The sequence below is a fragment of the Panthera tigris genome, chromosome C1, assembly GCF_018350195.1.
Source record: "Panthera tigris isolate Pti1 chromosome C1, P.tigris_Pti1_mat1.1, whole genome shotgun sequence".
Classification (NCBI taxonomy): domain Eukaryota; kingdom Metazoa; phylum Chordata; class Mammalia; order Carnivora; family Felidae; genus Panthera; species Panthera tigris.
Genome location: NC_056667.1, coordinates 158,282,776 through 158,295,591, shown reverse-complemented (window position 1 = coordinate 158,295,591; position 12,816 = coordinate 158,282,776). Strand labels below are relative to the sequence as shown.

The 12,816-nt window shown below is 40.5% G+C and overlaps 1 protein-coding gene across 1 annotated transcript in view; it reads right to left on the bottom strand.

The window, feature by feature from the left end:
• The window catches only part of GORASP2 (golgi reassembly stacking protein 2), a 34,482-nt gene extending 23,019 nt beyond the window's left edge, over positions 1-11,463 (bottom strand). Inside the window, exon 1 of the mRNA XM_042994668.1 lies at positions 11,222-11,463. Within this exon, the coding sequence (XP_042850602.1) occupies positions 11,222-11,284 (63 nt within the window). The 5' untranslated portion in view covers positions 11,285-11,463. The remainder of the gene's footprint in view (positions 1-11,221) is intronic.
• Between the last annotated feature and the right edge of the window lie 1,353 nt (positions 11,464-12,816).

The window sequence follows — 12,816 nt, the reverse complement described above, 5'->3', positions numbered from 1 at the left end:
TGTGCGCTAACAAAAAAGGTGTAGTTGTGATTGTGTCTTGTGGTAGGGAATACAAAAATTTAAAAAGGTCTCCACTATTAAGCTGCTTTTAGAACTTCTCGCAATTATAAAAATCTTCTGTATCGTGTGCTGTCCAATACAGTAGCCACTACCCACATGTGAAATGTGGCTTGTGTGACTCTGGAAGTGGGTTTTAAACTTCATTTAATTTAAATAATTTACATCCAAGTTTAAACAGCCATATGTGGCTAGAGACTACTGTACTGCACAGCCCAAGTCTAGGTGATAAGTACATGTATTCCAATACAGCACATGGACATCATCACAACAATTAAGATTAAAAAAATTTTTTAATATATGTAGCACCTATCAGTAATGGTGGAAGCATGCAATGCATTTAAAACATAGATTTGTTTATAATATATTCTTGATACTGAAAGCAGCAAATACTCCATTTTAAGGAAAAAACTGACTTTAGACAAATCCATTCCCTGGGAGTTCTAACAAGCATGCTGAAGTCTTCTCAGGCCTCATGGTTTACTTTGAACAATTAAGGAATACAACATAGCAGCTGAAAATACTGAAGAGTAATTATGCTTACAAGGGAATGACAAAAATAAATGTGAGCCAAACACCCACATGTAGAATAAATTATGAACACACTTACTGGCACTTATAAGAGTTCAACTTTACATCTGGAGGTTATCTTACCAAAATAAATTTCACAACATGAAAGAAATACTTCTTTCATAAGCACTCTAGAAAAAAGAGCTACAATATGCAAGATAAAATCTGCTAGAGATTTTTACTCAAGAAACAAAAAATGAGCTTATAAGAGAAACTGCACAGTGAAGGGGTATCCATCCCCAGTACATAAAAAGAAATTAGCACCAATGATTAGAAGCTGGATTTGGAATCACCAACTATATATAAATTCTTCTTAAAGTGGTGTCATCCAATTACTACAGGGAGTTTGTTCTGAAATCAATTTAGTGGACCATTACAGAAGAGGGAAATGTCAAAATAAGAAACTATCAGAATAGATAAAATACAAAAAATTCATGACTTCATAAGGGTCATTATTTTTCATGAAATGTAGTAGTACACATGAGTTGCAGTGGAAAATAAATTTCTTGCTTTGATCTGTAATAAAAATAAAATTGGAAAGAGTCCTACAAGATGTCATTAACTCTTTTTGTCCAATCAACCTCCAGATAATAAATGCAATTAAACTTTTGGCTTTTCTCTCACCTTCTGATCCTGGACCATGAGGCAGTTTTACCAGATTTAACATGGGTTCTCCCTTGTGTACAGACCTAATTGTTCTAAGCTGGTTGCTTTCCAGGGAAGCATCCATCTCTTCTCCGGGGGTTAAAAGTGTCATAGTACTTTATACTAGGTTTGGGTCGTTTCGCATGAACCACTCTCTTAAATCTTGGCTTGAGGAGAGAGGGGCAGCAGAATAGAAGGGGAGAAGAGTTTGGGTGGAGTTGGGGGTAGGCATTCTCTTAACTCCATCATTTATATACTACTCCCAGCTGAGGAGTGGAGAACTGCCATCTTAATGTAACAAAGAAAGGAAACTGCAAGGCTACTTTCAGAATACAGGAGATCATCAAACCAAGCATTTCATAAGGTGATATACAAAGACATACCTATCACACGTCTGGCTAGTATGTGAATTATTTCTCATTTTCTAACCAAGGAGATGTTTCCATAAAATGGGCTCAGTGATATGTGTCTCCTTTTTATTACTGCACCACCAATTCCTTCACACATAAAAGGTAGTTCTGTCTATACCATCATCTCCTCTCTCAATTTAATGTTTTGTACTATTTAAAAAACCACCAGGGATATTAAATAAAAGTAAAAATTAAGTCCAATCCAAGTAATCCAAGTATTGATAATGATTCATTTCAACTATACACATAAGGCCTCATGTTACATATTTACACGCTTGCGTGATCAAAATGATGTGAGAAAACTTGGGGGGTGTGATATAATAAAAATAAACCCGAAATCCTTCAGTTATAAAAATAAATAAATAAAAATAGAAAGACACTTTGTGGGGGGGGGGGGCTCTTCCATGTCTGAAAAGGGCCAGTGTTCCTGTTTGGGACTTGATACAAATATGTGGAAATTATTTTGCAGTAGACTGGAAGAGTTCAAGCTTTACTTGCTGAAACATTTTTTTTTTTAATGTTTATTTTTGAGATAAAGAGAGAGCACGAGCAGGAGAGGGGTAAGAGGAGAGAGAGAGACACAGAATCTGAAGCAGGCTCCAGGGTCTGAGCTGTCAGCACACAGCCTGACGTGGGGTTCGAACAGGGAGATTATGACCTGAGCCAAAGTCAGACGCTCAACCGAGTCACCGAGGCGCCCCAGTTTGCTAAAACATTCTTATATGTTCTACCAAAATAACTCAAAGAGCATGTTTTTCTGACTGACCCTATGATGTAATTTATAACATATGAAGCAATTTAAAAATTCTAATGATAACCAAGGAAATTAAAACCCATCAATACACTGTACTTTCTTAGAGAAAGTCTGTATATCAGAAAAATGATGTTGAAAGAAACTGAAACCTGCTCCAAAAGAAGCAAAAAGTCTGACAAGTTGTCACCTAATTTTATAATCTTCAAATACCAATTTAGGCGTTTCTTAGGGAAAGGAAACTTGCTGTGTGACCTTAGGCAATAATCTTTCTGTGCTCCTTTTCTTTAGCTGTAAAGCGAGGAGGCTGATGAGATAGTTTCTAAGACTGAATGACAACTCACCATGAAGTAAGTCTAACTGCCACTATCTATAGATTCTACAGTGTAGATCCAACCCAACAACATTATTTTAATTGCATAGACTTTTTTAGTCATTTTAATTAATGTGTTTAGTATCACTGCGATAAAGCAATGAAAAGGACACTGGTACCTTCCTTTTAAAAAAGACAATTTCCTTAAAACTGAGGATTCCTTAAAAATTCACAGGCACATTAATAAAATTCATGGGTCACATCTGATCCCACATTTATGTTTTAAACAGTAGTAACATATAGGGTTAGATACAAGGGCAAAAGTAGCTGCTGAATGAGCATGTAAATGGAAATGCTACTTAAAATGCTTAGAGGTCCATTTTAATTAGTATTTTGCCACTACAACAGTGGTTCTCAATGGGTGATACAATAGTGCAGATGCTAACAATAAAGACGCCAGCTAACATTTACTGAGTCTTTACCATTCTCCAGACCCTATGCTAAATAGCACTGTTTTAATGAAGAAATTTTTTTTTAATATGAAGTTTATTGTCAAATTGGTTTCCATACAACAAACACCCAGTGCTCATCCCAACAGGTGCCCTCCTCAATGCCCATCACCCACCCTCCCCTCCCTCCCACCCCCCCCCATCAACCCTAAGTTTGTTCTCAGTTTTTAAGAGTCTTTAATGAAGAAATTTAAGAGCAAGGCCGTCTGCAAGGTGGCAGTGGGCCAGGAAAAAAAATTAATGTGCTCAATTTTTTTCAAAACACTTTCATATACAGTATCTACTATGGTTTTTAGTCAAAAACAGGCAGAGGAGGCACTAGTATTAACTTTTCAGATACAAAGAATGGGGCTCAAAGAAGTTCAAAGGTTTGCCCAAGGAAACACAATGAAGTGATGGAGGGGACAGGACGGTTCAGTGATTCCCAAGAGGGGTCTCTGGTGCTCTACTATCAAGTCTCTCAATGCATTCACGCCTACAAGATGACAAGGTTCCTCAATGCTGACAATGTGCTGGAATGGTCTCTCACTGGTGCTTACAATAAAAAACAATCCTCAGCATCACTCCCTTCATGCTGCAGTAAATTCATTTGCAGTGCCAAGAGGGACATGGACAGTCTCTCAGGTTAACTACTTTGGTTCTGCATGTTGTTTGGAGAAAAAAAAAAAAAGTCCTCTTATTTAGTTAATCACACCTCTGAAGGCAATCTACAGTTATATTCTAAAGCATGTACCAAACCTTTACATATAAAATATTTTCTAGTTTAGATTAACTAGTATTAGTGAATCAATTGAAATAATGTAATCCTCTCAGCACAGTATTAAAGCCAACAAAATGAATGTACTGATATTAATGGTTATTCCAAGTTCAATTCTTATGACAATTTCAGTGGAATTATTTAAAAAGAAGCTGTCACTGGGGCGCCTGGGTGGCGCAGTCGGTTAAGCGTCCGACTTCAGCCAGGTCATGATCTCGCGGTCCGTGAGTTCGAGCCCCGCGTCAGGCTCTGGGGCTGACTGCTCGGAGCCTGGAGCCTGCTTCAGATTCTGTGTCTCCCTCTCTCTCTGCCCCTCCCCCGTTCATGCTCTGTCTCTCTCTGTCCCAAAAAAAAAAAAAAAAAAAAAAAAAAAACGTTGAAAAAAAAGCTGTCAGTGTCTGACCCAGAAAACACTACACCCCGTGCTGTGCATTCTACTACTTAACTGACCAGAACAGAAACCACAGTTACCCATCAACAGTAGACCTCCCCAAATAAGGATCCTAAGGATCCTTAAAAACACATTAAAACACACTTCATCACAAAATATGAAAGTGTAGATAAACAGAGTAACACTAATTTGTTCAAGGTCTTTTCAGAAAAAGTTTATGTCTAATGATACAACTTCTAAGCATGTCCTAAGGTTCACACACATTGTATTTGACGGCATTTATGAACTAAAAATCTGACTCCTACATTTGAAAGGAATTTCAAAGACTATTAACTTTTTTTAAGATTATATTTTTAAGTAATCTCTACACCCAATGTTGGGATCGACATCCCAACTCCTGGCATCAAGCGTTGCATGCTCTACTGACTGGGGCAGGCAGGTGCCCTTATTCGTGGTTTTTTAGTACAAGAGATCAACTTTGGGAGATCATTATCTTTAGGTGGTGTTTATAGAGCTTTTTCAGTCATAACTTTGTATTTGAAAAACATCAAATAACCCAACTGTTTTCTTTTTATAACCATTGTTTTCAGAGTGAGTGAGGAAAGAGGATAGTAGTGAGATTTTTATGTTTTTCAAGTGGGGACATGAGTTTAAAATGTTTGAGGGGCACCTGGGTGGCTAAATTGGTTGAGTGTCTGACTTTGGCTCAGGTCATGATCTCGCCTGAGTTTGGACTGTCTCCCTCTCCCTCTGCCTCTTCCCACGTGTGCTCTGTCTCTGTCTCTCAAAAGTAAATAAACATTAAAAAAAATTTGGGGGGGGCGGGGTGCACCTGGGTGGCTCAGTTGGTTGGGCGACTGACTTCGGCTCAGGTCATGATCTCACAGTTTGTGGGTTCGAGCCCCACGTCGGGCTCTGTGCTGACAGCTTAGAGCCTGCTTCGGATTCTGTGTCTCCCCTTCTCTCTACCCCTCCCCTGCTCACACTCTGTGTCTGTTTCTCAATAATAAATAAACGTTAAAAAAATTTTTTTTAAGTTTGAGATACACTGTGTTAGTTAAAAAGAATAAAAGAAAGAAAAATTATGACTATCAAATATCGGGAATTATCTTTCTCAAAATAAGTGCCAAGTTGAAATTGTGCAGGATTTCATGCAGATTAGTGAGGCACCATTAAAAAAAGAACAGATCCACGCAATAGTAGTTATGTCTAGGCATTCCATTTTTTTCTTTTTTAAAGTTTATTTATTTTGAGAGAGATAGAGAGCACAAGTGGGGGAAGGGTAGAGAGAGAGAGAATCCCAAGCAGGCCCTGCAGTGTCAGCTGTCAAGCACAGAACCTTACATGGGGCATGAATCCATGAACCATGAAATTATGACCTGAGTCAAAACTAAGAGTTGGAAGTTCAACCAACTGAGCCACCCAGGGGCCCCGATATTCCATTTTCCATGGAAATAATTTCACTGTCACTTTCTCCTCTAAGAAATGCTGCCCAGTCTGCAGCCAATGGCTCTAGAGATAAAGGCCTGTTATTGCACTGGAGACATACTTCATCTCAATGGCCTTTCCTTCAAAACATCCATCACTTCCAAAATCTCTCTTGAAGGAAATGACAAAGAATAGTGAACATGACATTTTCCATGTTCCCATAGTGGTGTGAACACTGGTTCCAGAATGTCCTCAGAGAACTTCCATCTCAAAGAATATTAAAGGTAGAATGAATTCACTTGAATATTTAAATTTAGAAACAGATCTTATAATGGGCATCAATAAGGCAATTCCAAAAATGTAATTTTGAAAATAGCCTTGTGTAGTTCACTTGGTAATTAAGGGAGAATCTAGGCAAGAATTTTGAATTCAACATACTTCAACTGTAGTAACTTATAGTAACTTCTAACAAAACTAAGAAGCCCTGGCTAACATTTTTCCTGCCTAATGTTAACATTAGAGGGTGCGAATATAAGTGGTACTCATGATGAACATGAAATTGGACTTACTGCATAAGGGAATCTGAAATATAATGCTATTTTTATTTATTTATTTATTTTAACGTTTATTCATTTTTGAGAGACAGAAAAAGACAGAGCATGAGTGGGGAAGGGGCAGAGAGAAAGGGAGACACAGAATCCAAAGCAGGCTCCAGGCTCTGAGCTGTCAGCACAGAGCCCGACGCGGGGCTCGAACTCACGAACTGCAAGATCATGACCTGAGCCGAAGTCGGATGCTCAACCGACTGAGCCACCCAGGTAGGTGCTCCAAATATAATGCTATTTTTAAAAGAGAGCTTCTGAACAAATTAAATTTCCACTAGGAGTCCACTTTTTAAAAATATCTTTTGGGGCGCCTCGGTGGCTCATTCGGTTAAGCTGCTAACTCATGATTTCAGCTCAGGTCATGATCTCACAGTTTGTGGGTTTGAGCCCCATGTTTACAGTATAGAGCCTGCTTGGGATTCTCTCTCTCTCTGTGTCTCTCTCTCTCCGCCCCCCACTTGTGCGCATGTTCTCTCTCTCTCAAAATAAACTTAAAAAAAATTAAAATAAAAATATCTTTTAATAATTTTTTTTTGAATATACAAGTATTTCATGACCACTCTGGAAATTTTAGAAAATATACTGCAGGGGACATCTGGGTAGCTCAATTGGTTAGAGTCTGACTCTTAGTTCTGGCTTAGGTCAGGATCTCATAGTTTCATGGGTTTAAGCCCCACGTTGGGCTCTCAGTGTGGAGTATGCTTGGGATTCTCACTCTTTCCTTTTCTCTCTGTCCCTCTCCCACTTATGCTCTCTCAAAATAAACTTAAAATAATAAGAATATACTGAGGTTTAAAGGAATGTAAAAATGTCACCATTCGCCAATAATCCTTTTTTTTTTTTTAATTCTTTTTTTAACGTTTATTTATTTTTGAGACAGAGAGAGACAGAGCATGAACGGGGGAGGGTCAGAGAGAGAGGGAGACACAGAATCTGAAACAGGCTCCAGGCTCTGAGCAGTCAGCACAGAGCTCGACGCGGGGCTCGAACTCATATACCGAGAGATCGTGACCTGAGCCGAAGTCGGATGCTTAACCGACTGAGCCACCCAGGCGCCCCTCGCCAATAATCCTTTTAATAGCCTGGCTTATTACCTTTCTGTTTTATTTTCCTTGATACTTGAATGTACATGCACCTACACAGAGAGACATGCCTATGGCCACACAGTGTTTTGAAACACAATTTTCATGAATGTATAGCATTCCAATCTGTGGTTAGGCCCTGATTTATTTAGCACTGTGTTTTTGATTGTAAGCCAATATCTTACCATAACTTCAGGCTATACCATACTTGAAAATGTCATATCATTCAAAATCTTTGTGAACCATGGCTAAGGGGCAAGGTTAGGCACAGAAAAAAAGAGACTAGAAAAAATACTTCGGCATTATTTACCTTTAGATGACAGAATTACAGGTAGTTTAGGTTCTTAACACTTTTTTAACTTATCTAAAAAGCCTGTAATGAACATATGCTGATAATCAGAAAACAATGTAGTAATCTACCAAAATGAAGATCATTTGTATAAATTAATACTAAGATTCAATAATTTGGGAAATGTACATTTTAAGTGAAAACAAGACAGGATTTGAGGTTGTGAACATGTACTTACAACAGCAAAGACTTTTTAGAAAAAGTAAATGTCCATCACCACCAGGTGCTGCTTAGCTAAACTCTGGCACAACAAACTGCTGTGGAGCTAAGTGAAACCAAGAGGCAGATCTCTATGTGCTCCTATGAAGACTGCCAAGATGGATTAGCAAATAAAAGACCAAGGGGAGTAACAGTAGGTATCATGTGATTCCAACAGTTACAGAAAGAAACAAAGAGTGAAGGAGAGCAGAATTCTTTTACCTGCATAAAACATTTTTGAAAAGATACGTAAGAAACTACTGTGGTTACTTCTAGGGTAAGAATGGGGAGTTGGCTATACAATATGATCACAATGCGAAAATGTACATTAATACAAAATGCGTAATGCATAAAAAGGAAAGTACACTGCTCACAGCAGAAAACCTAAAACTATTTCAATGTTGCCCCCTAAAAATTTTTAAAAGCAGAATCTACCAATGGATATGGAATATAGAAAAAAATGTAAAGTACTTGAACTGTAGGAATGCTGAAATAACAATAAGATAGCAGTGGAAATGGTTGTCAGTATAATTGTTACTTAATTTTTTAAAATTTAATGTTTATTTATTTTGAGAGAGAGAGAGAGAAAGAGAGAGGGAGAGAGCAGAAGAGGGGGAGGGGCAGAGAGAGAGGGAGATACAGAATCTGAAGCTAGCTCCAGGCTCTGAGCTGTCAGCGCAGAGCCAGACGTGGGGCTCGAACTCACAAGCTGTGAGATCATGACCTGAGCTGAAGTTGGACGCTCAACCGGCTAAGCCACCCAGGCACCCCTATAATTGTTATTTTAAAACCCAGTCCAACAAGTTTTTATTACTAACAAGGAAATGGCCAGGGAATCGATTACTAAAGGAAACAAACTTTTTTTTTTTTTAATTTTTAAAGTTGATTTATTTTGAGAGAGAGAGAGAGAGAGAGAATCCCAAGCAGGCTCTGCACTGTCAGTACAGAACCTGATGCAGGGCTCGAACTCACAAACGGTGAGATCATAACTTGGGGTGAAACCAAGACTCAGATGTTTAACTGACTGAGCCACCCAGGAGCCCCAGGAAACAAACTTCTCAGAAATCATTCTAGAACTTGTTAATAGGAGTGATTTTACTCCAAGGTTATCTTACTGTATCTATTCTAGTTTACAAGCTCAGTAATCCAGCACTGCAATATATTACTGTATATTAGGCAATAATAAATGAAAGGAATATATTTTTTTAATATGTCCGGATTTAACATAGTACTTTCCCCTCTAAAAACAAAGATAACTGGAAATCAATGACAGAATTAGGGACAGAGTAGGTTAGGACTCAAACACATTTTAAAAATGCTCCTAAACTAAATGGTCATTACTATTTTAAAGCTCTCTCTAGCACAGCTTGAATAAGATTTCATTTTTTGCAACATTTATGCTCCAGATGCAGGAAAACTAAGGTTGTCTCTAGTGATTTGGAAAATCAGATTTATAGATTAATAACACATCTGCACTACTGAATATGTATGAGTGCTGATTTACTGAGGTGCACTTACGTAAAGAATATATACTTCAACTTACTTTACGTGGAACACAGTCATGAACAGAAGTCATTCAACTGCAATCCTTTTGATGTATACAGCTTTCTAACAGACTTTTAAAACTCAATAATGCTGTTTTACTGAGTGCACATATTATTAAAATATCATGAGTCTCCAAGGATTCATGGCTACCATCAGCCACTGTGAGAATCAGCTGGTAATACTGGATATCGGGCTCCAGGGTAGAAAATCAAAATCAAACCAGATAAGAGAAAAGTACTGCTGCTAATTTTCACTTTACATTTAGATCCAACACTTCTCCTTCAATTTCTCCCATCAGTGTGGCACATGGGGCTGGCTTAGCTGAAGGGAATACGAAGGTAATATGGTTTGTTTAAAGATTCCCTTTATTTTCCGGGAAAATCATCCTTTCCTACCAAAAGTGTGGCTTCAAGAGAGATTTTCAGTACAGTGGGGAGGCAACAAGACATGATAATCCTGAAGATCAGAAAGGGGATCGATCACAGTACTATCACACACTTAACTGGGTAATTCAGTTTAAGAATGCTGTCTCACCTAAAACATGTGATCTAAGACAGAATGACCGTAAGCACCAGGAAGTACTTTCTCACTTTCAGTGAAAATGCTGTTGCCTGAGAGCAGCTAATATCTAGTGACACTCTATTATGTCCTGAAATGGTACTACGGATTAGGGCCACTTAGTTGACAATCCATCATGTTGCCACTCACGCAGGTGTCACAGCACATAACCATCAATGCTACTTTTAAAGACTTCCAGTTCCCTAAGAACCACATGCTTTGCAACAACTTAGGCTGCTCATAAGCAGGGGCTTACCTAATGCTTTTTGAGATACTATGTTTCTCCATCCCAGTGACTGAGGCTGCTTTCCTGTATTTACCTACGTTTGTTTGTTTTTTTCAAACGTTCCTCTCCATTACCTCTTTTACCACCCTGAGCAGTCTTGGAACAGAACGGAAGTACCCCCCGCCAGGAAATGTGGAAAAGGAGGGTTGGAAAGGTCAGGAGCGACACAGGAAAAGAGTCCTGCAAAAGCAAGTGAATTTAAGTCCGTCAAACCTACTATTAGGCCATTTCGTTTTCTGTTTGCCTAATTGACCTTTCCGGACACCCAGATAGCGCCGAGGTGAATTATCACCTGCCGTCGCATCCCCTGCCTCTAGCCTGCCGAGTTCCAGGCTTCAATTTCTCAGAAAACTCCAATGCTACCTTGACAATCACCTCTTTCGCAGACTTTGCCCCCAAGCCTTTCCTAACTTTGAAGGTAAGAATTAAAAGGAAGAGAACAGAGAAGGCTGTGAGGAGAAAAAGGAGTCAAGGTTGTACCCCCACCCCCTCCGTGTCTGGGCCGCCCCCTGACCAAGTTGCCGGCTGCCGCCTCAGGCTCCACTCCGTCCTCCCAGAGCGGCGGACCCCTGGCCCGGAGCGCTCCCGGTAGGCAAGTTGCGCGCAGCCTTCCGAACCGGCCTCGGCTAAGGCAGCGCCCGCGGTCGCCGCTCCTTTGCGGGACCAGGCCTGGCTGTCCCGGGAAGGGGCCCGTCGGGGCCTCTGCCTCCCCGCGGCTGGGCCCCGCCTGCAGTCAGCCGCTCCCGAGCCGCCGTCGGAGCTCTTACCCGCAGGACGTGGTAGCCTTCCGTGCCCCCGCCAGGGATCTCGACGCTCTGCGAGGACCCCATGGCGGCGGGCGATCAATGTGAGCGGGCCGGGATCCGCGCTGCTCCCCGCCCCCTGCGCACCGCCCGCTCCGCTCCTCCGCGTAGCACTTGGGACGTGGCACTAGCTGCCGCCGGAGAGCCGGGCCGCACTGCCCGCCGGGAGAGCGTCGCCGCGGCACCCACTGCCGCTGCGACGCCGCAGACAGCGCCACCTGCCGCAAATCACCGGAAGAGGGCTGAGCACACGCAGGCGGGGAGGAGCTTATTCAGGCTCGCGAGAGAATAGAAAAACAGTTCCTCCGGCTTTGGCATCTTGCTACGGATCCCTAGGTTAGACAAGCTTAAACAGACGCGTTCCCGCTCGCCTGAATGAACGATTGTATTGTCGTAGCTCCCCCTGGTGGCCAGAAGCAGGGAAAAGGCTGCTACCAAAAAGAATAGGGTGGGTCCAAACACAGAGAGCTATTCTGGGGGGGTCTTGTCCCAGTTTATACAGAGGGCGATAGTGCCTCTCCGTGGGCTGGATACTGCATCCGCTCAGCTAAACTCAGTTTTACAAAGGAAAACGTTCTGATTCTGTTTTTGCCTTCCTAATTGTGAGCACAAGATCAGAGGATCGGTCACAATCTGAGCGATGTCGGAGTGGAAAGCGCAATTGGATGCCCTTGGTGTTCCACCTCCTGCTGCTGGGTTTCCCACTTCCTAGGAAACCCTTGGTTACTTTAAGTAGCCAAGTTGTATTCACACTTTTCCTACTCCGTTGCTCCTTTTGCCCCTTCCCTATAAAATCTCCAATTATGGCCATTCCCCAGTGGTCAATTTGATCACTAATGGTGGGTCAACCAGATGTCAGAAAATGTGTATTCTGGTGTGAAGCAACGTAAAGTACACATTACCACCCATGAAATATTCTAGCCCAAAATATTTGGGGCTTCTATCACATCTTTAGTTATATCTCCCAGGGTAGAGGATAGAGGGAAATGTATGTAAAATGACATCACAAGGAAATAACCAGGCAAATAAAGGAGGTGAACTATTCTTCAGAACAGCTCACCAGTTTTTTCAAGTCAGAATTATAGGAAAGGGACTATACTGGATTAAAACAGATAGGAAGGACATAATCAGGAGATGCAATGTAAGGTCTTGAGTTGAAGACTGATTTGGAGAAATTAGCTGTAAAGGGCATTTTTGGCTCAAATGGTCAAATTTGAATATGAATATTCAAAGCATTTACTAACATGGAAAAGTGGAAATTATTGACTGAAAAAAAAACCAGGTTACAAGCCACAGTATGTCTGTAAACAATATGAAAACATTTTTGTAAGCAAAATACATATTAATACGTATGTACGTATATGAAGATGTGGGAGGATATGGACCAAGGGTTACAGTGATGATTTCTGGGTGTAACAGAGATTATTTTTTGTTTTTGCTGGTTCTGTATTTTATAATTCTCATGGACTGCTTCTGTAATAAAAGAGTATTTAAAGTTTTGAAATAAAACATCATTTATCTTTCTTTGCTGTCAATAAACCAATGCCAGGTTTTTAGGA